General features: G+C 41.2%; 1 protein-coding gene across 1 annotated transcript in view; it reads right to left on the bottom strand.

The window, feature by feature from the left end:
- Positions 1-335: 335 nt before the first annotated feature.
- The window catches only part of LOC122556856 (fibroblast growth factor 18-like), a 36807-nt gene continuing 11414 nt past the window's right edge, over positions 336-25728 (bottom strand). The window contains exon 4 of the mRNA XM_043704111.1: positions 336-382. Coding sequence (XP_043560046.1) covers positions 336-382 — 47 coding nt within the window. The remainder of the gene's footprint in view (positions 383-25728) is intronic.

Here is a 25728-nt window from a genome sequence, read left to right as displayed (position 1 = left end):
GGGCAGATGCAGAGGAATTCATCAGGCGAATGAGGTTCTGGGGATTCTTCCACAAGTTGCAAGGTCTCAGCAGCAAGCCCAATGAGATAACCAGTGAACCGGAACAGTCAACAGAGAGATGTGCAGTGGAGCAACCAGAGAAGGATGAGACGAACTGGATCCCTCTGGAAGACCATTGTCTTTGGATTGACATGAATGTGTAAACCGTCAGGAGATGTATCAACACCAGATTCATCTGCTGTACTCACAAGATAGCCCAGAATGGCACCCAAACACTAACACAACCCAACGCCATCCATGCTCTCAAGACCAGCTGTAACATTGCTACCAAACCATCAGACAAAAAAGGAGGAGCCATCGTCAGACAGAATAGAACAGACGACTGCAAGAAAAAGTGTACTGACAACTGAATAAGCAGAAACCTGACAGACAATTACCTACCAATCCGACCAAAGAACACAGCTGTCAACTCAGCAAACTGATCCAGTCCTTCAGAGTATCCCAAGCGCCCTCATTCCATGTACCTCTTTCACTGGGGACTTCTACTGCCTTCCAAAAGATACACAAAACCAACACATCTGGACGTCCCATTGCATCAGACAATGGGACCCTGTGAGAGAACCTCTCTGGCTATGTCGAGGGCATCTTGAAACCCATTGTACAGGGGACCTCCAGCTTCTATCGCGACACTATAGACACTTCCCCAGATGAAGGAACAGCTCTCCAAAACTTATGGTTTTGAGTAAACCTGTTGGACTATCACTTGGTATTGTGCGACTTCTGACAAAGTCAACAGTCAGTAGAAAAGTACTTGAGATAAAAGGTTCCCAATTTCCAGTAAATATTTCCCATGCACTTAATTGGGGATTTAACAAACATAATTCTGTGATGAAGATTGCACCAGAACATATTAGTCACTATTTTCAGAAATAGAATACTTTGGGACATATCTTATAGAACTGAACTCTGAAAGGCATATTGGGCTATAATGTTCACAGTAGTGCTATACAGAGTTTATTGGAATAGCCCAACCACTATCCTGTTATATGGAACATATTGTAAATGTATCATTCATAATTCTTTTGATTAGTTCTGAGGACCCATAGTTGTCATTGAACCACAGGTGCTATTGAATCTTTCCCCATCATTGAACTGTAGCTGGCTGCTTGAAGGACAATAGTTTGTTGATGAATTTACAGAGTTTTAACTAAATTGCTGTTGTGTGCATTCTACTCTTTGTCCACCAATTGTTAAACTGTGTGACATGATGAGACTTGTGTATTCAGGTAAACCGGACTCTAAATAAATATTTAATACTTTAAATAGTTTGAGTTATTGACGCAAGTTATCATCCTCAAATTTTAAGTCATGGGTCCACTCTCCCTGGCTAGCCAAGTACAATTATGCCCACTAGACACAGTAGTTAGTCAAACATACTTGAGATAGCAGTTGTCAAACCCTGACCTTACCTGCTATAATAGCACTAGGATACATTAACACACATTTCTGCATTATATAGACGTGCCTGGGATATATCATTCAAAATTTATTACTGAGTCTTGTTCAGAAATAGCACACACTGCGTTCTTTACAATATGTGGAATATAATCGATGAATGTTCTGTAATACCTTGTTCACAGTTTTGCTCTTTAGAATATTCTGGGATTATATACCTTCAGTTCTGTAATAAATCGAGAATGCTGGGTTATATAAACTCAAAAGCCCCTTACATGGAGGATACTGGAATTCAGAACTCACATTTCTATTAGACAGAATGGGGACCAATGACTCTTAGAGCCAAAGAACCATTCATAGCAACGAAATCCACTTGGCAATGGTTTGCAGTAGACTGCTTGAAGGATAATAAATTGATTATTGGTGAACTCTCAGATTTTTAGCCAGAATACTGTTATGTACGTAAACTGCCAATACACACCTGCTATTTACTGAGTGAATACAGAGGCTCATGTTCCAATCTCCATTGTTCGTGAATCACAGTTTAGTCCACCAGCGATAGAGGTCAAGTGTGAACCCCTTAAGCCAGAGATGCTGAAATGCCAACATGTTGTGGTAAGGAAACACTGGGACAACTCAGACTTTGATAGAGATTATGCCAAATATATCAGACAGTAGTGTTATATAAATTAGATTGGAATATATAAGATTTTATTTTTTTTTAAATACATTCAAAGGCTGAGGGCATCACTGGCTAGGGAATTGCAATTAAGACTCCACCATATTGCTGTGGGTCTGGAGTCACGTGTAGACCAGACCACGTAAGGACAGCGGTTTCCTTCCCTAGAGGACAATAGTGAACCAGATGAATTTTTCAAACAAACAATCAAATAGTTCATTATTATCATTAGACACTTAACTCCAGGTTTGAATTGAAGTTAAAGTCCATGCCAAGGTGGGATTCAAACATGAACAGTTTCTGGATTTATAGTCGATCAGTAATATATCAAAGATGGTCCTGTTGTGTAATGTACTTGGGATAGCTTATACGCAGTATTGTTATATAGATTACATTATTACATATCACTCAGTTTTGTAATATTAATTATACTAGGATATAACACAAATATAGAACATAGAACATAGAACATAGAACAATACAGCACAGAACAGGCCCTTCGGCCCACGATGTTGTGCCGAACTTCTAACCTAGATTAAGTACCCATCCATGTACCTATCCAAATGCCGCTTAAAGGTCGCCAATGATTCCGACTCCACCACTCCCACGGGCAGCGCATTCCATGCCCCCACCACTCTCTGGGTAAAGAACCCACCCCTGACATCTCCCCTATACCTTCCACCCTTCACCTTATATTTATGTCCCCTTGTAACACTCTGTTGTACCCGGGGAAAAAGTTTCTGACTGTCTACTCTATCTGTTCCTCTGATCATCTTATAAACCTCTGTCAAGTCACCCCTCATCCTTCGCCGTTCCAACGAGAAAAGGCCGAGAACTCTCAACCTATCCTCGTACGACTTATTCTCCATTCCAGGCAACATCCTGGTAAATCTTCTCTGCACCCTCTCCAAAGCTTCCACATCTTTCCTAAAGTGAGGCGACCAGAACTGCACACAGTACTCCAACTGTGGCCTAACCAAAGTCCTGTACAGCTGCAACATCACTTCACGACTCTTGAGTTCAATCCCTCTGCTAATGAACGATGATACTCCATAGGCCTTCTTACAAACTCTATTCACCTGAGTGGCAACCTTCAAAGATCTATGTACGTAGACCCCAAGATCCCTCTGTTCCTCCACCTGACTAAGAACTTACCATTAACCCTGTATTCCGCATTCTTATTTGTTCTTCCAAACTGGACAACCTCACACTTGGCAGGGTTGAACTCCATCTGCCACTCCTCAGCCCAGCTCTGCATCATATCTAAGTCCCTCTGCAGCCGACAACAGCCCTCCTCATTGTCCACAACTCCACCTATCTTCGTATCATCTGCAAATTTACTGACCCACCCTTCGACTCCCTCATCTAAGTCATTAATAAAAATTACAAACAGCAGAGGACCCAGAACTGAAACCTGCGGAACTCCACTTGTAACTGGGCTCCAGGCTGAGTATTTACCATCTACCACCACTCTCTGCCTTCGACCGGTTAGCCAGTTTTCTATCCAATTGGCCAAATTTCCCTCTATCCCATGCCTCCTGACTTTCCGCATAAGCCTACCATGGGGAACCTTATCAAATGCCTTACTAAAATCCATAATCTATGTTGTATAGATTATACTTGGATATATCCCTTATAGCTCTAAGATGTAGACTGTGACCGAATAGATCATTCGCAGCTCTTTCCTATAAAATTTGAGTTACATTTAACAATTTGACTGTCAGGAATATGTCTGACATGCAGTTCTGTTGTTTATATTACATTAGGATATATCACTCACTGTTGATCAAGCTGGGATATATCATTCATATTTCTGGGTAGTAGATTAGTTTGGGATCTATTACTCACTGTTCTGGTGCACAGGCCAGGCTAGGATATAACACATTGTTCCATTGTACATATTAGCCTGTGATATTAATTACAGTTGTGCTATAAATTCGGATGGAATATATCACTGTTTTATTATATAGATTAAGATAGGATATATCTCAGAGCTCTATTGTATAGATTAGGTCAGGTATATCACAAATTGTTCTTAAACTGGGATAGATTACTTACAGTACTATGGTACATTACACAATGTTATTGTATTGATTAGGCTGGAATATATTTCTTGCAGTTCTGTGGAAAATGATTACTCTGGGATGTCTTTCATTCTGTTGCACAGATCAGGCTGAAATATATCACTCATTGTTGCATTAATTATGCTTGGACACGTAATGCAAGTCTATTGCACAAATTTCATTGCAATACATCACACTTTTCTTTGTACTGATTGCGAAAGGATTTACAGGGTTTACAGAAAAAAAAGTTAGGAATTGGGACAAACAGACAGCCCACACAGACAAGATAAACTTAAATGACTTTCTCTGGTTATAACCATGAGACTTGATTAGTCATTGTTAGGGGCTCATCATTCCAACTACCTTACCCCATCGAGGAGAAAGTGAGGGCTGCAGATGCTGGAGATCAGAGCTGAAAATGTGTTACTGGAAAAGCGCAGCAGGTCAGGCAGCATCCAAGGAACATGGGAATTGACGTTTCGGGCATAGGCCCTTCATTCCTGAAGAAGGACTTATGCCCGAAACGTCGATTCTCCTGTTCCTTGGATGCTGCCTGACCTGCTGCGCTTTTCCAGCTACCTTACCCCATCATCAGGATAGGGCAGGACAAGATAGACCCAAGGATGGTGAAGGTCCAGCATGTGACATCGGTTGCTCGGCATGATCTACAAGTATGGCCAGGTTGTTACAGGTTTTTTTTAGGTAAGGCTTACGATGGCAGGGGATCTCAGAGCCGTGGCAATGTGCCTCTTGCTTGATGTGGGAGCTCAGGGACATGGCTGACGTTCTTGACTCGTTCACAAGGGTGGAAGGTATAGGGGGGATGTCAGGGGTGGGTTCTTTACCCAGAGAGTGGTGGGGGCATGGAATGTGCTGCCTGTGGGTGTGGCAAAGTCAGAATCATTGGTGACCTTTAAGCGGCAATTGGATAGGTACATGGATAGATGCTTAAGCTAGGACAAATGTTCGGCACAACATGGTGGGCCGAAGGGCCTGTTCTGTGCTGTATTGTTCTATGTTCTACGTTCTATAAGTGTGTCAAGCTGCAGCTGTTATTTGCCCACATGACGGCTCTGGAGCTGCAGATGGACTCAGTGTGGAGCATCCGCGATGCTGAGGAGGTTGTGGATATCACGTTTAGTGAATTGGTCACACCACAGGTTAGGATTGCTGAGGGAGACAGGGAATGGGTGACCAAAAGGTAGAGAAAGAGTAGGAAGGCAGTGCAGGTGTCCCCTGCGGTCATCTCCCTCCAAAACAGGTTTATCGTTATGGATACTGTTGGGGGAGGTGGCTCACCGGGGAGGGCAGCAGTTGCCAAGATCATGGCACCGTGGCGGGCACTGCTGTTCAGAAGGGTGGGAAAAAGACTCATAGGGCCACAGTCATAGGGGATTCTATTGTGAGGGGAGGAGGTGGGTGGTCCAGTGGCCGAAAACAAGACTCCCGGATGGTATGTTGCCTCCCAGGTGCTCGGGTCAGGGATGTCACCGATCGGCTGCAGAGCATTCTGAAAGGGGAGGGTGAACAGCCAGTTGTCGTGGTGCACATTGGCACCAATGATAAGTAAAAACGAGATGAGGTCCTGAAAGCAGAATTCAGGGATCTAGGAGAGAAGTTAAAGAGGAGGTCCTCAAAAGGTATTGATCTCAGGATTGATACCAGTGCCACGTGCTAGCCAGGGTAGAAATGAAAGACTAGGCAGGATGAACACATGGCTTGAGTGATGGTGTAAAAGGGAGGGGTTCAGATCTGTGGGACATTGGGACCAGTTCTGGGGAAGGTGGGATGATTACAAATTGGATGGTCTACATCTAAACCAGACTGGAACTAATGTCCTTGGGAGAGGTTTTGCTCCTGCTGTTGGGGAGAGGGTTAAACTCATGTGGTGGGGGCTGAGAAACAAAAGAGAAGACTAGTAGACAATGAGGTGGAAACTAGAGTCTATAAGGATCATGATGTTAGCATTACCAAGGGGAAGAATAGGCAGAGAGCAGATGAACATAAAAAGGAACTGGTGGCCTGAAGTGCATCTACTTTAATGCAAGGTGTATAGTGGGGAAGGCAGATGAACGTAGGGCTTGGTTTGGTGCCTGGGAGTATGACATTATTGCGTTCACAGAGACTTGGTTAAAGGAAGGGCATGATTGGCAACTAAATGTTTCAGGATATAGATGCTTCAGACAGGACAGGGATGGAAGTAAAGGTTTGGGGGGAAGAGAGATGAGGAGTTGCATTGCTGGTCAGGGATGATATCACGACTGTGCTAAAGGAGGACACTATGGAGGGCTTGGGCAGTGAGGCATTATGGGTAGAGCTGAGAAATAAGAAGGGTGCCGTTCCATTGTTGGGGCTGTACTACAGGCCTCCCAACAGTGAGTGTTGGGAGAACAAATGGTAAACAGATCATGGAAAGATGCACAGGCAACAGGGTGGCAGTGATTGGAGATTTTAATTTTCCCAACATTGACTGGGATACACTTAGTGTCAGAGGTCTGGATAGGGCAGAATTTGTAAGGAGCATCCAGGAAAGTTTTCTACAGCAGTATGTCAATAGTCCAACCCGGGCAAAGGCCATATTGGACCTGGTGTTGGGGAATGAGCCAGGCCAGGTGGTAGAAGTTGCAGTGGGGGGATTTCTTTGGGAACAGTGACAATAATTCTAAGTTTTAGAATACTCGTAGACAAAAGGTGAGAGTGGTCCAGAGGGAAGAGTACCAAATGGGGCAAAGGCCAATTATATCAAAATTCAGCAGGAGCTGCAAAATGTGGATTGGATACAGCTAATTGAAGGGAAGTCCACATTTGATGTGTGGGAGGCTTTCAAAGATAGATTGTAGTGCAGGATAGGCATGTCCTTTTGAAAACAAGGGATAAGAAAGGCAAAATTAGTGAACAGTGGATGACAGGAGAAATCGTGCAACTAGCCAAAAGGAAAAGGGAAGTGTACATAAGGTCCAGGCGCTAAGAACAGGACGGGCCTTGGAGGAATATCAGGAGAGTAGGACCAATCTTAAACGAGGAATCAGGCGGCTAAAAGGGGTCATGAAATAACTTTAGCGAGCAGAATTAAGGAAAATCCCAAGGCCTTTTATTCATATATAAGAAGCAAGAGGGTAACGAGAGAAAGGATTGGTCCACTAAAGGATAAGGCAGGTGTATGTCGAACCTGAGAAAATGGGTGAGATTCTCAATGATTACTTTGCATCAGGGACATGATGAATTGAGATTGGAGATAGAGGTTTGTTTACTCTGGATCACGTTGACATAAGGAGGGAGGATGTGTTGGGTAGGCTCAAGGATATTAAGGTGGACAAATCCCCAGGACCGGATGGGATCTATCCCAGGTTGCTGAGAGAGAGGCGAGAAAGGAAATAGCTGGGGCCCTGACAAATATCTTTGTAGCATCTTAAAACACAGGTGAAGTGCCGGAGGACTGGAGGGTTGCTCATGTTGTCCCCCTGTACAAGAAGGGTAGTAGGATATTCCGGGTAACTACACACCAGTGAGCCGGACGTCAGTGGTGGGAAAGTTGCTGGAGAAGGCACTGAGGGATAGAATCTATTTAGATTTGGAAAAGAATGGGCTCATCAGTGATGGGCAGCATGGTTTTGTGCTGGGGAGATTGTGCCTTACCAGCTTAATAGAGTTCTTTGAGGAAGTGACCAAGTTGATAGATGAAGGAAGGGCTGTAGATGTCATTTACATGGAATTTAGTAAGGCTTTTGGTAAGGTTCTCCAATGGTAAACTAATGGAGAAAATGAAGTCACACAGTGTGCAGGGTGTTCTAGCTAGGTGGATAAAGAACTGGTTGAGCAACAGGAGACAGAGTAGGAGTTGAAGGGAGTTTCTCAAAATGGAGAACGGGTGTTCCACAGGGGTCAGTGTTGGGGCCACTGTTGTTTGTGATATATATAAATGATCTGGAAGAGGGCACTGTTGGTATGATCAGCAAGTTTGCAGATGACATGAAGATTGGTGGAGTAGCAGAAAGCATAAGGGACTGTCAAAGAATACAGGAGACTATAAATAGACTAGAGAGTTGGGCGAAGTAGTGGCAGATGGAATTCAACCCAGGCAAATGTGAGATGATGCATTTTGGGAAGTCTAATTCCAGAGTGAACTATACAGTAAACGGAAGAGCCTTTGGAAAAGTTGATGGGCAGAGGGATCTGGGAGTTCAGATCCATTGTACCCTGAAGGTGGATAGAGTGGTCAAGGCGGCATATAGTGTGCTTGCCTTCATCGGACGGGGTATTGAGTATAAGAGCTGGCAGGTCATGTTAAAATTGTACAAGACATTGGTTCGGCCGCATTTAGAATACGGTGTACTGTTCTGGTGGCCACATTACCAAAAGGATGTGGATGCTTTGGAGAGGGTGCAGAGAAGGTTTACGAGGATGTTGCCTGGCACGGAAGGTGCTAGCTATGAAGAGAGGTTGAGTAGATTAGGATTGTTTTATTAGAAAAAAAAAAGGAGATTGGGGGGAAACCTGATTGAAATCTAAAAAATCATGAAGGGTAAAGACAGGGTAGATAGAGATAAGCTTTTTCCCAGGGTGAGGGATTCAATAATGAGGTCACACATTCAAGGCGAGAGGTGAAAAGTTTCAGGGGGTTACACGCGGCAAGTACTTTACACAGAGGGTGGTAGGTGCCTGGAATGCGTTGCCAGCAGAGGTGGTAGAGGCAGGCTCGGTAGATTCATTTAAGACGCGTCTGGACAGATGCAGGAACAGATAGGGAGCAGAGGGATACAGATGCTTAGGAATTGGGTGATAGGTTTAGACAGTGGATTTGGATCACTGGCTTGGAGGGCTGAAGAGCCTGTTCCTGGGCTGTAAATTTTCTTTGCTCTTTTTAATCTGTTGGAAAACTCTCAATTTTTGCACCAGGTTTCAGAAGCTATGAAGAGAGGTTGAGTAGATTAGGATTGTTTTATTAGAAAAAAAAAAAGGAGATTGGGGGGAAACCTGATTGAAATCTAAAAAATCATGAAGGGTAAAGACAGGGTAGATAGAGATAAGCTTTTTCCCAGGGTGAGGGATTCAATAATGAGGTCACACATTCAAGGTGAGAGGTGAAAAGTTTCAGGGGGTTACACGCGGCAAGTACTTTACACAGAGGGTGGTAGTGCCGGGAATGCGTTGCCAGCAGAGGTGGTAGAGGCAGGCACGGTAGATTCATTTAAGATGCGTCTGGACAGATGCAGGAACAGATAGGGAGTAGAGGGATACAGATGCTTAGGAATTGGGTGATAGGTTTAGACAGTGGATTTGGATCACTGGCTTGGAGGGCCAAAGAGCCTGTTCCTGGGCTGTAAATTTTCTTTGCTCTTTTTAATCTGTTGGAAAACTCTCAATTTTTGCACCAGGTTTCAGATGTCAGTGAGAAGGTGAGATCTGATCAAGTGCCTACATCAGATATCTATGACAATACTGAGTCATCCATCTAATTTCAGTCTGATTTTTGTAGCAATTGAATACAATGGAGTGGCTTGCTGGGGTATTTAAGAAGGAACTTACGTATCAACCACATTGCTGCAGTTCTGAAATCACAAATTACTTCGCACAATGGTGAGGTAATAGCGTAGTGATTTTTTTTGCTAGACAACTAATTCAGAGAAGCAGGTAATGGTCTGAGGACCTGAGTTTGAATCCTGCCATGGCAGATGGTGGATTTTGAATTCAGTAACAATCTGGAATTAAAAGAGTTTAATGATGATCATGAAACCATTGTTGATCGTCCGGAAACCCCTATCGGGTTCAGGGAGGTAAACTGCTATCCTGACCCCGTCTGGCCATAAGGTTGACTCCGAATTGCCCTTCCCTGTGGGCAATAAGGATAGGCAATACAGGCCGGCCAGCAACACCATCGCTCCAGGAATGAATCAAAAAAAGACCAGATGACAAGTAGTGAACCTCTTGACTTTTCACATCAATTGACTGTCATGCGAGCTTTTTCTTTCCATTTATTTGATTAACTACACAAATGTCATTTTGACTCTGTGTTAATAGTCCAACTTCTTTGCTTATAAACCCAACATTGCTATGCTAGTAAACTCCTTAACATTCATTTTCTCAGCTGTGATATAAAATACACTGAGATATTTTGCATATTACTCACTCAGATTTATAATTCAAAGCTTAAATCACACTGGGGTACATTGCATACAATTATTTTGCATAGATTACACTGGGATTATTACTCACAGGTACTTTATCAGTTAAACTGGGATATATCACACACTCTATTACACTGAGATATTTCACATGCAGGTCTAACATATAGATCACATTATACTATATAATATACAGGTTATTGTGTGGTTGCACTGGGATATATCACAGAGTTTGGTTACTCTGTCTAGATTACATCCTGATTATTGCATGCTTTTCCTTTCCACTCAGTTTGCTCATCTCATTGTGACGTAGATTACACCAAAATACATCACACAGCTCTTTCATTTGGGTTATATTTATATATAACATTCACATTCTCATTCCATAGATTAATCCAGCATTTATCGTGCACAGATTTGTTTCCACAGATTAACTGGGGCATATCATTAATCTGTCACATTCTTGGATATACAATTCTGCTATTAGAACTAAAAAGATTTATATTACAAACTTATATGATATATGAAATTAAACCAGTTATGTCACAGTTGTTATGATTGACAGAATTCTAAAATCACAGAAGAATGCTCTTTGTCCATCCCACTGTGTACACTTTGTTCAAGCTGTCCTTTTAGTCACAAATTGGTCTCTTTTTCCATAAACCTAAATCTTTTTCTTCAGGCAATTACTCAATTTTCTTTTGAATGGTACTTTGAATCTGCTTCTAAAATCTTTTCAGACAACACAGTCCAGATCACAACAACTGCTGAGTAAAAATTATTTGTCATTTCTGTTTGGATCTCTCTTACCACTGTGCCTCGCAGTTTTGGGGGGGGGGGGTGATGGTTAGCACTGCAGCCTCACAAAACCAGGGACCGGGTCCGATTCCAGCCTCGGCTGACTGTCTGTGTGGAGTTTGCACATTCTCCCTGTGTCTGCGCGAGTTTCCTCTGGATGCTCCCATTTCCTCCCACAATCCAAAGATGTGCAGGTTACATGGATTAGCCATGGGGAATGCAGGGTTATAAAGGAAAGGGTCGAGGCTACGTCTAGGTGTGATACTCTTCAGAGGGCCGGTGTGGACTCAAAGGGCTGAATGGTCTGTAGGTTTTCTATTCTATGACCATCAGCCCTTCTGCTGCTTGGACTAAGTTTCTTCTGCACAAAATCCTTCGATGATTGTGAATGCATCTAGCAAATTTCTAGAGACCCCAGTCTCTCCACATAAATGAAGTCCATCAACCTTACTTCCATTCTAGTAATCTCTTCTACATCTTCTAATGTCTTCACAACCATTCGAGAGTCTGGCATTCTGAATTGGCCGAACCAATATTTTATGAAGGCTTTGCATAACTTGCTGTTCTTTCTAAACGTCTATTCAACTTATGCCAAGTTCAAAGATTCCTGCTCATACCCAGGTCTCTCTTCACCTATTAAAACTGAGACTTTCTTTTTCATTTTGCCCAATCTCATTCTTCCAACCAAATCTATCATTTCATATTTAATTCTTCTGTCATGTGTCTGCTCCAGTCTTAGCCGGTCTACTTTGGTATGTTGATATTTTCCAATGTTTCGTTTTCTCAGTAATGTTTCACGAGCATAGTTTGAAGGTGTGCTCTACACACCCAAGTTTAGGCTATTAAATGTGTGTGAAAGTTGTGGACCTTTACTGCTATAACTACTAACATTACTTCCTTCATTCTGGAAGTGAATTTTTCACCAATACTTTCTATTCTCTGTTCCTTTGCTAATTTTAAAATCTGCTAATGTCACTTTAATTCCATAGGATTACTAATATAATTTTATGATCATTTGTTAAATGCCTTTGAAAGTTCATACACACTAACTGCACCAAACCTACTTACCTTCTTTGTTATTTCAAAGAACTCAATCATGTCAGTCAAACATGATTTGCTTTAAAAAAAAATTTTAACTTTTAGTCCAAAATTTTCTAAATGTCAAACAATCTGTAATAAACAAACACTGCAGGAATTCTGTGACTCTGTTCCATAAACTTGTCTCAATTAACTCTCTCCAAAAGTTTCTCAATCAACAAACAATACCAATTGGCTATGGTTACCATATTCGTTTCTCTCCCCTTCTTACAACAGGAATATGATACTTACTATTCTCCAATCTTTGGCAGCACTTCCATATCCAAGGATATTTTAGCTGGAGTCTCATCATTAACTCCCTCAGTAACTTATGGTACACCCCATCCAGATTGGATTACTTTGCTACTTACAAGTAGCAACTCTTATTTTTACCACATACAATTTTCTATTGTCTCTTCCTGTGCAACACATTGACAGTATCTCTTTCTCTAATGGAGACAGAAACAAAGTACTTATTCTGTAACTCATCCCTTACTCCAGAAGACCTCATTAAAGTTCTCTCCGTTGTTGTGGTTCTGTTCGCCGAGCTGGGAATTTGTGTTGCAGACGTTTCGTCCCCTGTCTAGACCACTAGACCCCTGTCTAGACAGGGGACAAAACGTCTGCAACACAAATTCCCAGCTCGGCGAACAGAACCACAACAACGAGCACCCGAGCGACAAATCTTCTCCCAAATTCTAAAGTTCTCTCCCTTTAACAGTGCAATGCATTTGGCTATCCTTTTTCAATTTACATGAATAAAAGTCTTTTAGTTTTACTCAAATTTTCACCACTTATATGCTATCATGCATTCGCTTTGCTCTTACAATTCCTTGTACTTTCTATATTCAACTTGGTTACGATTCTAAGTGTCATTAGGATAAACAGGCAGTGGAATCCTTATTAATATTTATGACTTTCAGTACACACTAGTGGTCTACACTGTGATCCTGGCTGACAATCTTAAATTGGTTGTCAACATAGAATCTCAGAATTTCTTCTGTGCAGAAGGCGGCTATTCGGCCCATCAAATCTGCACCAACCTTCCGAAGAGCATCCCACCTCATCCCCATAGGAATGGCTTTTATCATAGCCAATACACCTCAACTATATATCCCTTTTTAGCATGGCCAATCCACATAACCTGTACATCTTTGGACTGTGGGAGGAGACCGGAGCACCCAGAGGGGACCCACTTTGACATAGGGAGAACTGCTTTGGAGTTTGCATACAGTCACCCAAGGCTAGAATCAAACCAGGGTCCCTGGCACTGTGCTAACCCCTGCATCATGCGCCACCCCTAAAACAAATCATTTTTAGCATACTCAGCATTCACAAAGAGTCATAAAAGATGTACAGCACAGAAACAGACCCTTCAGTCCACCTCATCCATGCTGACAAAATATCCGAAATTAATCTAGTCCCATTTGCCAGCACATGGCCCATATCCCTCTAAACCCTTCCTACGCACATGCCCATTAAATGTTGTTATTGTACCGGCCTCCATTACTTCCTCTGGCAGCTCATTCTGTACAGGTACCACCTTTTGTGTGAAAACGTTGCCCTTAGCTCCTTTTCATATCTTTCCCTTCTCACCCTAAACCCATGCCCTCGAGTTCTGGACTCCCCGCACCCCAGAGAAAAAGACCCCTTGTCTATTTACCCCCTCATGATTTTATAAATCTCTAAGGTCACCCCTCAGCCTCTGAGGCTCCAGGAAAAACAGCCCCAGCCTATTGAACCTCCCCCTATAGCTCATACTTTAATACACCAGGCACCATTTTCCAGACAGAATGTACATGTATAGTCAGCAACTCAACAAAATGAATGACAGCTGTTCTCTGGTTCATCCGTCAGGGTGATTACTTCACTACAGAGTTTAAATTTAAACAATGCTTACCAGTTTCGACTCAGGCATTATCTAATTGATGCAATCTCCATGTTAATATCTTTACAAAAGTCCACTTGCAGCTGATCTGCACTCCCTTCTCAAACAAACAGAACAGTACAAAACATTGTCCCCCTTTGCAGTGGTGTTCTTGCGATTCTAATAACTGCAAGATTAAAAGTTCAAACGGTATTTTTCTTTCATCAATATCCATGTTCTATGTTTTCTAAAAATCAGCCTTCGTTCCGTTTTATAGATTGAATAGCAATATTTCACACAGATTCTTATTGTATAGATTACAGTGGGATATATCCCTCACAGCTGCATTATATAGATCATACAGGGATATATCACTCACAGTTCTGTTGTATAAATTATACTGGGAAACCTCCCTCAAAAGCTCTGTTTTGTAGATTAACAGGGATACATCCCACAGATTTTAATATACAAATTAATATTATAGATCATACTGTTTTCTATTACATTAATGTGTTGCTGGAAAAGCGCAGCAGGTCAGGCAGCATCCAAGGAACAGGAGAATCGACGTTTCGGGCATGAGCCCTTCTTCAGGATTCCTGAAGAAGGGCTCATGCCCGAAACATCGATTCTCCTGTTCCTTGGATGCTGCCTGACCTGCTGCGCTTTTCCAGCAACACATTTTCAGCTCTGATCTCCAGCATCTGCAGTCCTCACTTTCTCCTCTATTACATTACTGCCAAGGAAGGAGGAGCGCTCAGAAACCTTGTACTTTCAAATAAATCTGTCGGACTGATATTGAGAGATTTGTAACTAATTGCAAATTTAATACAGTGCTCCAGTACATAATTATACCAGAATATACGTTGCATGCAGTTCTGTTTCAGAGAGTGCGCCATAACAGATTACTAACATTGCTGAACCGACTGCATTTAAACCATGCATTTAGTTATCAGCAGTTAACCACTGCTGCTTCATGATAAAAACTAAACCCCTAACTCTGGGTTACAAAGGAAAGGTCTTTGGCCTGTACGATGCACCCAGCAACCTGTGTTTTGTGCAGTTTACAAGTAAGCAACATTATTTTTGTTTTCAAAACAGCAAAGAAGAAATTAAATTTCAGCAATACCCCTCAGAAGACCTTCATAGAGATTTCAAAGAGCAAATGACTCCTGAACTATCAGCTAGCGAATCAACAGCCTCCACAAAGACATTCCAAACTATTACCTTCTGCTTTGGACTTTTGAAATCAATGTTAAAAGCTTAGAAAGTGATAAACTGGTATTCATGATACTTTTGCACTCGAAGTTGTTTTTAATGAAAAATCTCTTTATCTTTCCAATTCTCCCCACACAACCCCAATCCCCATGCCTAAGAGCAGGTGAAACATTTCTAGTATTCCTTTATGGGAGGGCTGTTGTGGTAGAGACAGAGACACAGAGATTAGATTAGATTACTTACAGTGTGGAAACTAGCATGGCCAATTCACCTGACCTGCACATCTTTGGACTGTGGGAGGAAACCGGAGCACCCGGAGGAAACCCACACAGACACGGGGAGAATGTGCAAACTCCACACAGTCAGTCGCCTGAGGCGGGAATTGAACCCGGGTCTCTGGCGCTGTGAGGCAGCAGTGCCACTGTGCCACCCATAGAGAGACAGAGAGACACAGACACAGACACAGATACAGACATTGTCCACAAAAGAAGGGATAGGGAACTACACCATTTTTAAAAAAAGGGAAAAAAAAAAATCACAATCTGCTTATGGATGGTGAGGAGAGAAATTAGTTTTAAAACTCAAGTTGTACGTAATAGAAATTGAGTCCTCAAGTCTGAAAAAAATCTATGACATCAAGAGATGAAATTCAACCAAAACTGGAAACATAAGAAATGAGCTGAAATAAACTAAATCGGAAACCAAAGTGATAGTCAAAATGATTTGTCAAGCAAAATAAATGACTACGACGAAATTTACTAACATTAGGAATGGCATATTTTGATTCGATATGCATCTAGAACAGGACGGTTTAACCACTGAAACGTTAGCTACCCTGTTGAAGCTAGGGCATTACGAGTAAACTACCCAGAATGGAATGAAATCCTTAAAGTGTTGGTGAGCACTTAGAACAAGACCCTCGAGATGAAGAATTTGTGCTGGAAACAGATGAAAGTCCTCTCACCTACTTAGAGCTGGAGAAGCTTCAGGTAAATATGAAGCTTAGCGAAAGAGGGAAAAAAAAATGAGAGAACGAGAAAGGGAGGAAACAAAGAAAGAGAGACAGACAGACAGACAGACAGACAGAGAAGGAAGGTGCTTTCCAGCTCCAAAAATTGGAAATGGAGATAGATGCGCAGAAAAAAACTTAGATGGAAACTGCTGGAGAAAAAAAAACTCTTCTCCACCCAGCAACAGTCCAAATCACTTAACTGAATGTTTATAAAGTGCTCAGTTCATTCCTAAATTTAAAGAGAATAATATAGAGTCTTTCCCCATTGTCGTGGGGAAAGGTGGTAGAATGGTTAGAATGGCTACAAGACACAAAGGCCTAATGATCCAGGGTTGGTTAACATGGAGGGCTCTCAAGAGGTCAAATTCATTGTAACCTCCTAGACATCGAGTGATTATGCACAGACTAACACTGGTGTCCATACTACATGAGTCAGTCCCAAACAAACATCACCAGCAATTCAAGAATTCTCGATAAAACAGACAGAGATATCTGGAGTTTGAAAGACCAAAGGAAATCACTTTAAACCAATGGGTCTGCTCTGTATAAATATGGCTAACCTATGATAAATTACATGAGCTAAAAACAATTCCTTGAAGATTGTGCACATTTCCTACCCTCTCACACTGCCTGAGAGTTAATCTAATGGAACAGAGAATCCTCACTGCTTGGAATGCTTGTAGCCACGGTTGGTAGCTGCGAGCTCACTCATCAGTCTTACAATTTGGGCTGACCCTTTCAGAGTCACTCCAAAATGAGAGTGGAATGAGAAAAGGACAGAATGGAGTTAAAAAAAAAACATTGCAATGGAGGAAGGGGAAAGTGCACCTTAAGTCCAAAGTGTGTACCCCATCCCCAGATATCCAGGTGTTCCCGCTGCAACAAAGGGAGCATTTTGTGGCCAGAATTCGGGAAATTGAAAGGGAAACTAGCAGGAATAGTTAGAGCCCAGTGGTTCATTTCTGAAAGAGATATCCCAGCAGAGGTCACAGTAGAACCAACAAGGACCCTCACTGGGGAATCCAACCACTTTGGAGAATCTGATCTATGGGTGGTCCACTGGGCAAACTCGGTGAAAGTTTTGTCCACATGGGAATAGTGTCCTCTCTGAAACTCATTGCTTTAATAAATAGAATAGAGAACTGCAGATATGGATAGGAAGCAAAAAAAAATGGAAGGAGCTGGAGAAACTCAACAGGTCTTGCTGCATCTGTGGAGAGAAAAACAGGATTAATTTTGAGTCCAATGACTCTTCATCTACTGCTTTACTCAGAGGCACTAGGACTATTCAATCCCTCACATCAGAGAGTAATGGATGCATGGAATGCATTGGCAGCAGTGGTGGTAGAGTCAGATACATTTGGGACATTTTAGCAACACTTGGATAGGCACATGGATGACAGTACAATGAACGGTACAGAGGTTATTTTGATCTCAGGAGTAGGATAAAAGGTCGGCACAATATCGAGGACTGAAAGGCCTGTACTGTGCTGTACTGTTCTATGTTCTGTCAGGGAGGATTTTAAAGCCTTCTCTCACCACATCTGCCCACGTCTGCTCTGAAATTCAATAGCTAGATCAGAGAATTGCGTGGCGGGTGAATGTCTATTCCAGTACACGGAGTCCACCTGCAGCATGGGTTAATGTAGGGTCCTGGAATCGTAGAAATCAGTCTGGAGCTCCCAGTAGCAACCAGAGACAGACTTCCTACATCAAGTCATAATTAGGCCAATAGGCCCAGGCCAGATGGGCACCACTGAGGAGGCTGAACAGGAACAAAAATTGAGGGAGGCAAAACTAGAACCTTCTCTACAGTATCGACCAGGCACACCGAGTTCTCAAATGAGACACAAATGTGGATGAGAAGAAGAACCCTGCATCCTCATTGGCTGAGTGAGATGGTATGCTGTCCAGAACCTTTTGCCCGATTGACACTATGATAGTGAGGGAAAAGCCACAATGCAGTACACCAGGGGCCTGACATTCACCTGAGGCAGTCCGCAGATACACAGACAGACTTCAAATGACTCCTCCCCAAAGCCACAAAAAGGTCGAGTTAACTCTGCTGAAGTTCAACCATCCAACTGCCACCAACACAGTTCAGTGTAATGAGCTCAGAAGCGAAGACAGAACCCTCCAAGGATCTGAGCTGTAATCGGTCTTAGCCTGAGCCCTCCTGCTCACTTCCACAATGGGCAAGAGTCCCACAGATCTCTACAGAGTTCTGAAACCAATATACAGCCCCTGTCCTCCCACCATCATTCCAAAACTAAACCTTGAGGAAACACTAGATTTTCAAACACAGAATCTGTGGATGCAGTCCTGAAATAATTAGATAATTTACACCAAAGATTTCGAAACATTTTCCCACAGTGACCACACTTCAAGGCTTGGAGATTGTTCCCACGGAGAGGTTGTGACATGGAGATTGGGTGGAGAGGGGGAAAGTGACAATCTAGGACCGACTAGAGCGTCCCACTGGCCAATGCTGTTTTGGAACTTGCAACTTTGAAATGTCCTGACACTTAGTAGAAGCCAATGCTTTCAAGAAGCATCGGTGTGGGATTGTATCTGAATTTGAATTGCATTAAAGCTTCTATACCTAATACAGTGTCCAGACTAGGAATTATGAATGCCCTCAAAAGAATCTATTTTCCCAAGACGACATAGCTTGGAGATATTAAGTGAAGGGTTACAATCAGAAGCTGAGGTATCATCAAATAACCAAATCTTTGTGACCTCTGATTCTAAAAGGTGCAATAAATAAATACCTCCTAGCATTTTCTTTTGATCAGAACACATTAAAATAATTGAACCTTTCTCCCAGGAGAGTAAAACTTGTCGCAAACTTATTAAAGCCAACTTCACAATGCATTTAGTGACTGCTTCAAAAACACAGACAACAGTCCAATAAAGATAGCTGGTATATTCATTCAACTGGACTTAGAAACCTGCAAAAGCTTTCTCAGAAGTCAAACTCAGCCAGACAGTCAACTCCTTCTATACCTACTGATGGAGCTGGAATGCTAACTGTTGTGATATAAGCTTCTACAGAGGCAGTTTGCCACCAAGAAAAACCATTACACAGTAGAGTTATAAGTTAACCTTATCCTATTAGAAGAGGAGGTGTTAATGACTCTCTACTTAACCTCTGAAATGGGTCATGGACAATTGGCTTGCAAACCCTTATCTCAATGGGAACAGTAACCACTACCCCCACCCTGGCTTACTCACACGTCTCCAATGTTGAACCCATTACCTTTTAACCATACAATTTTGAAACAGCAGGCAGTTAAGATGTCAATAGTGCTTCATACAACATCTATTGATGATATCCAAACCTCTAACTCCTGCTGCAAATCAAAGCCTCAGGCCTGTATAACACAGCATTTTATGCTCTTTGCAAATAATCAACCAGCTTTCATCAAAACTGAAATTACATTTCAGCAATATTCCTCAGAAGGCCTTCTAAGTAAGGACATGGATAAACTGGTATGCTCAGTTTGTCTTTATACTCAAGTTATTGCAAAATAAAATTTAAAACACAAGTTGCTTACAGACAGTGAGAGTAGGGAGAGATGTTCGCTTGGAGACTTGCAATCTGTCTGTAATCAATTACGTAAACTATACTGCTTTATATATATTATTTGTAATATATCACACAGTTACATAGGGAAACCTAACCAACGATGCCTTTACCTATCTTAAGTTCACGATCAGGTTGACTTTCTGGCTAACAGTCACCACACCTCAGGCAAGGGGCAAGGTTGAGAAGACGGGGCTTTTGTGGTTAACTTAGCCAGTGTGGGAATTGTGGGCTTTTGCCCGAAACGTCGATTTCGCTGCTCCTTGGATGCTGCCTGAACTGCTGTGCTCTTCCAGCACCACTAATCCAGAATCCAGCTAATTGAGCTAACTGAACTTTGGCATGGAGCATAGAAGCAGAACATTTGGACCAACCAGTCTACATTGGTATTTACGTTAAAAATCACAACACCAGTTATAGTCCAGCAGGTTTAATTGGAAGCACTAGCTTTCGGAGCGACGCTCCTTCATCAGGTGGTTGTGGAGGACACAATTGTAAATGGTATTTATGTTCAACTTAAGCCTCCTCCCATTCTTCTCATCTAATTACATCATTGCAACCTCTAGCCTCTTCGCCCTCATATGCTTATCTAATTTTCCCTTAATGTGCATAGATTCTATTCACTTTAGCCACTCCTGTAGTAACTAGTACCACATTACCTAAAGTGTGGGGTCAAAGACGTTCATTCTGAATTCCTTCAACTAATTCTCAAATATAGATTATAGCAAGAAACATCATTCTCAGTTTCTCTGTTGCGTTACATAGCTCTACTCCGCACAGTAATGTCACCTACACCATCCTATATCATTTTGTTCTAAAGAATACAGCATATTCAGTTTGTTAGGTGCATTATTCTATTGTAAGATATATCTATATAGCTGTATTACTTCCAACCAGTCACAACATATTGCACACAGGTCTGCTTTGTAGATAACACACGGATATAACATTCACAGTTTGGTTACACAGATTATACTATGATTTTACATGAAAGAAATATTAATCACAGCGGTTATATAAATGGCATTGCGATATATCCCACACAATTCTGTTGTGTGTGTAATGATTTATATGAAACAGATATAATTTTTATGTGGCTTACACTGGAGTATACCACTCTCAGTTCTGTTACCTAGATTAAAATAAAATATATCACTCACAGCTCTAATAAGCAGTTTACATTTGGATACATCAGTCACAGTTCTGTTAAGTAACACTCAGTTCTTGCAAGTAACATTGAAGTATATTACTCAGTTCTGATATACAGTTTATATTTGGATATATTAATCATAGCTCAGTTATATTGATTACACAGATAATCCATTACCATTCTGAAATATGGATTGCACACTATATGAAACTATCTAATGTCCTACAGAGAATCAGCTATTCCTGATGAAGGGCTTTTGCCCAAAACTTCTATTTTCCTGCTCCTCGGATGCTGCCTGACCTGCTGTGCTTTTCCAGCACCACTCTAATCCAGACTCGGGTTTCCAGCATCTGCAGTCCTCAGAGAAGGCAATCAGCCATCCATGCTTGGTCTGGCGTACTTGCGATTTTAGACCCATAGCAACATGGTTGACCCCTAATTGTAATTAGGACTGAGGGATAAATGCTGCCTAGCCTGCAATGCCCATATCCATGTGAATTTTTAAAAGCTAAATTGTAGATCAAACCCTTAGTCTCACATCGTTTGGTTTTCTCGGCTACACAGAGATGTCTCATTCATTGTCAGGTTATTAAAATAATTGCACTGGGATTCATCGTATTTAGTCCTATCACATAGGTTACACTGTGGGTCAGTTGGCTGGATAGCTTATTTGCAAAGCAAGTGGATTGATTAGATTACTTACAGTGTGGAAACAGGCCCTTCGGCCCAACAAGTCTGCACTGACCCTCTGAAGAGCAACCCACCCAGACCCATTCCCCTACATTTACCCATTCACCTAACACTATGGGCAATTTAGCACGGCCAATTCACCTAACCTGCACATCTTTAGACTGTGGGAGGAAACCGGAGCACCAGGAGGAAACCCACGCAGACACGGGGAGAATGTGCAAACTCCACACAGACAGTTGCCGGAGGCGGGAACTGAACCCAGGTCTCTGGCGCTGTGAGGCAGCAGTGCTAACTACCCAAACTGGCCATGAAAGGTTACCATGAAAGTCCCACCTTGCCCCTTGCCTGTGTGGTGACCCTTGGGTTAAATCAGTTGTCTTCTCTAATGAGAAAGCAGACCTCTGGGGCTATGATGAATTTACCTTTATTTATAGGTTAGACTGGAATATATATCAAGTTGTTCTTTTATGTAAAAACAAGATTTATCATGACCAGTTATACCATATGGGTTAAATTATGACAAACTTATCACTTGCAGCTTTATCATATAGATGGCACAAAATGTAAAGCAATGTCCTTGATTATGTAGATTACTGCAGGATAAATCAAATACAATTCTGGCTTAGGTTCACACTGATTTTTCATACATAGTTGAACTTTAAAGATTACACAGCAGGATATCACAGTTAGGTTGTCCAAATTATAGTGTGAGATCTCATATGAAGATCATTTACATAGACCTGACAGGGAGTTATGACTCAACATTCTGGCATAGAGATAGTACATCACAAAGATCGGCTAAATAAGTTACCTGAAAGTAGTTATACCTGAAAATAGCTGTATAGTTTACACTTGGATATATTACATTTGTTTTGTCGTTTATGTTAGACTGGGGTAGATCACATATTATTCTGTGGAGTAGAACACACTGGGGTAAGATCACTATATTTTGATTCTATATAGGACAGCAGGATGTCACAAATAAGTCTGCTCTCCAGCTTACACAAGGAGTATATCAGCACAATTTAGATACATCACACACTGTTCGATTATTTAGTTTATACTGGAATATATATAAACACACACAATTTGGTAGTATAGATTGCATCTCACAGCTCGAATGTACAGACTATTCTGGGAAATATCACATATTTCTATGGTTTACACTGGGAAATATCACACACTGCTCTGTTGTATAGATTGCACTGGGTTAAATTACACAGTTGTTAAAGAGATGACAGTGATTTATCACACAGTTGTTGTATGGATTGCATTGGGATATATTACACAGATTTCTGTTTCATATGTTGCGCTGGGATATATAATGGTCAGTAATGCCATGTAGATTACACTGGGATATATCATACACAATTCTGATACACATATTAAATTAGGATAATACGGAGTTTGTTACATAGATTACAACAAGATATCTCACTCTCAGTACTGTAATGTTTGATGTTGCAGAAGTCTATCATTTATGTGGATTACACAATCATAATAGACATCTTTTTGTTATGTGCTACATAGTGATATATCATTCAGTTTTATTTTAATTCAGAATATGCCTCAACATTTAGCCTAGATTTCTGTTACATAGATTGCACTAGGATACACCAGACATATCACTCACCAGTCTTGTTATATACTGGGACAAATTGCTCAGCTTTCTTGCACAGACTATACTGTAATGATCCAGTCACAGTTCTATTTTATTGATTACACTGGGGCATATCACAACCAGGCCGGTAATATAGGTTACATTGTAATTTGAATCAAATAGTCTGTTATAGGAATCATAAAAGGAAAATATATCCCACTTGGTTCCATTATACAGATTAACCTCCGAAGTATACTACAGATTATATCTGGCTTCCTCAGAGTATTCACCATTCACAGGGGTGTCATTCAGTGTTTGTTCTGTTGATAAAGCTGCAATATTACACACATTACCATTGTGTACATGATACCAGAATATATCATGGTTCAGTTAGAGATTACACTAGAATATATCTCAGACAGTTTCTTTGTGTATATTAAAGTATTAGAGTATTTCAAAATAGACTCCACATTTCTCTATCCACACATTTCTGCATGGTCATACCCAAATATATCATGCAGAATTATGTGGTATAGAATACAATGGGCTACATCACTCAATTATTTATATAGCTTGCAAAGTGATTTTTCACAGGCAGCTGTTATGTAACTAACATGAAGATACACCACTCCCCACCATGTTCTTAAACTGAGACGTGTAAGAATACTCTTACAGTTCTGTTATATTGGTACCATAACAGTACTTCATTCTTAATTCTGCTAGGGTACACCTGGTTATATCACATACTCAAAGTAAGCCGGGATATAGCACACAGCTCTAAATATCTTTTAAATCAACTGATCAGAAATATTACTACACACATCTGGAGCAAGTGGGAGTTAAACCCAGGCTAGCTGGCTCACAAGTAGAGACACCATTACTGTGCACAAATATAATCCATGATACAATGGGGCACATCATTCTGTTCCACGGTTTACACACTGATATCTCTAAATAAGATTACACAGTAATACATAATGTGGATTTCTGATACATATATTGCAATGTGACATCTGACTAGTTCGGTTCTGCTGAAAACACGAGGATATGTCATACCCCGATTTATGACATAAACTACACCAGAATACATAGTGTAATCTATATGACAGAGTAGTATGCTATGATTTATCACACACAACTTTTTGGAAAGAAGGTGCAGAATTATATCACTTAAAGAGCTATTAAATAGGTTACAATGTAATATTACACACATTTCCATCAGATAAATTACATGCCATCTATACATTGCTTTATTTTAATCACTTATTTGATAAATCACGCCCAGATCTGCAATTTAGGATACACTGGAATTTGTCTCAAATAGATCTCTGGCCTTTTATAGGGATATATTTCTCATATTGTTCTATTATGTTGGTTAGGCTCAAAGTTCACTACATAGATTATTCTGGGATCTCTCTCACAGCTGGTACACTAGTCTATATTGCACTGTTTTCTGTTTCATAGTTTGCAAGGGGATATATCATGCTCTTATATGGATTACATTATGATATTACATTACTGGGCGGCACGGTGGCACAGTGGTTAGCACTGCTGCCTCACAGCGCCAGAGACCCGGGTTCAATTCCTGCCTCAGGCGACTGACTGTGTGGAGTTTGCACATTCTCCCCGTGTCTGCGTGGGTTTCCTCCGGGTGCTCCGGTTTCCTCCCACAGTCCAAAAATGTGCACGTCAGGTGAATTGGCCATACTAAATTACACCGTAGTGTTAGGTAAAGGGGTAAATGTACGGGAATGGGTGGGTTATGCTTCGGCGGGTCGGTGTGGACTTGTTGGGCCGAAGGGCCTGTTTCCACACTGTGAGTAATCTAATCTAATATCTCACTCATTCTTATGTATAATATACACTTAATAAAACAGAGATATGTATTAAATTATGTAATATAGATGAGACAGTTGTTTATTAGAATTCTGCTATATATGATACCTCAAACAAGTTCTATTATGGAGGTTTAATCTGTAATATCTTAAATAGCTTTATTACAAAGATTGAATCATGAAATTTCACACAAGGTTCTATTATGTAGATATCAGAGGAATATACCAAAGTATATTCCATATCTCTGTTACACAGATTTCACTGCAATAGTCACAACCACTTTCATTACATTAAGATGTATCATCCACAGTTCTGTTACACTGGGACTTACCACTCTGTTTTGTTACATGGATTACATTGGACTATATCACTCACAGTTCTGTTAAGTGCAATACACAGGCAGATATCTCTCAAGATTCTATAATGTAAGATCAACATTGAGCAGAAACTTAACTCAGTCATATTAATATAATGGCAAGAGCAGATCAGATGCTACAAGTTCTGCAAGTTACTCACCTCCTGCCTCCCCACAGCCTGTTTATAAGATCCAAGTCAGGAGATGATGAAATACTCTCCAT

The sequence above is a fragment of the Chiloscyllium plagiosum genome, chromosome 14 (assembly GCF_004010195.1).
Source record: "Chiloscyllium plagiosum isolate BGI_BamShark_2017 chromosome 14, ASM401019v2, whole genome shotgun sequence".
NCBI lineage: Eukaryota > Metazoa > Chordata > Chondrichthyes > Orectolobiformes > Hemiscylliidae > Chiloscyllium > Chiloscyllium plagiosum.
Note: the sequence above shows the minus strand (reverse complement) of the source record. Positions and strands in the feature narration are given on the sequence as shown.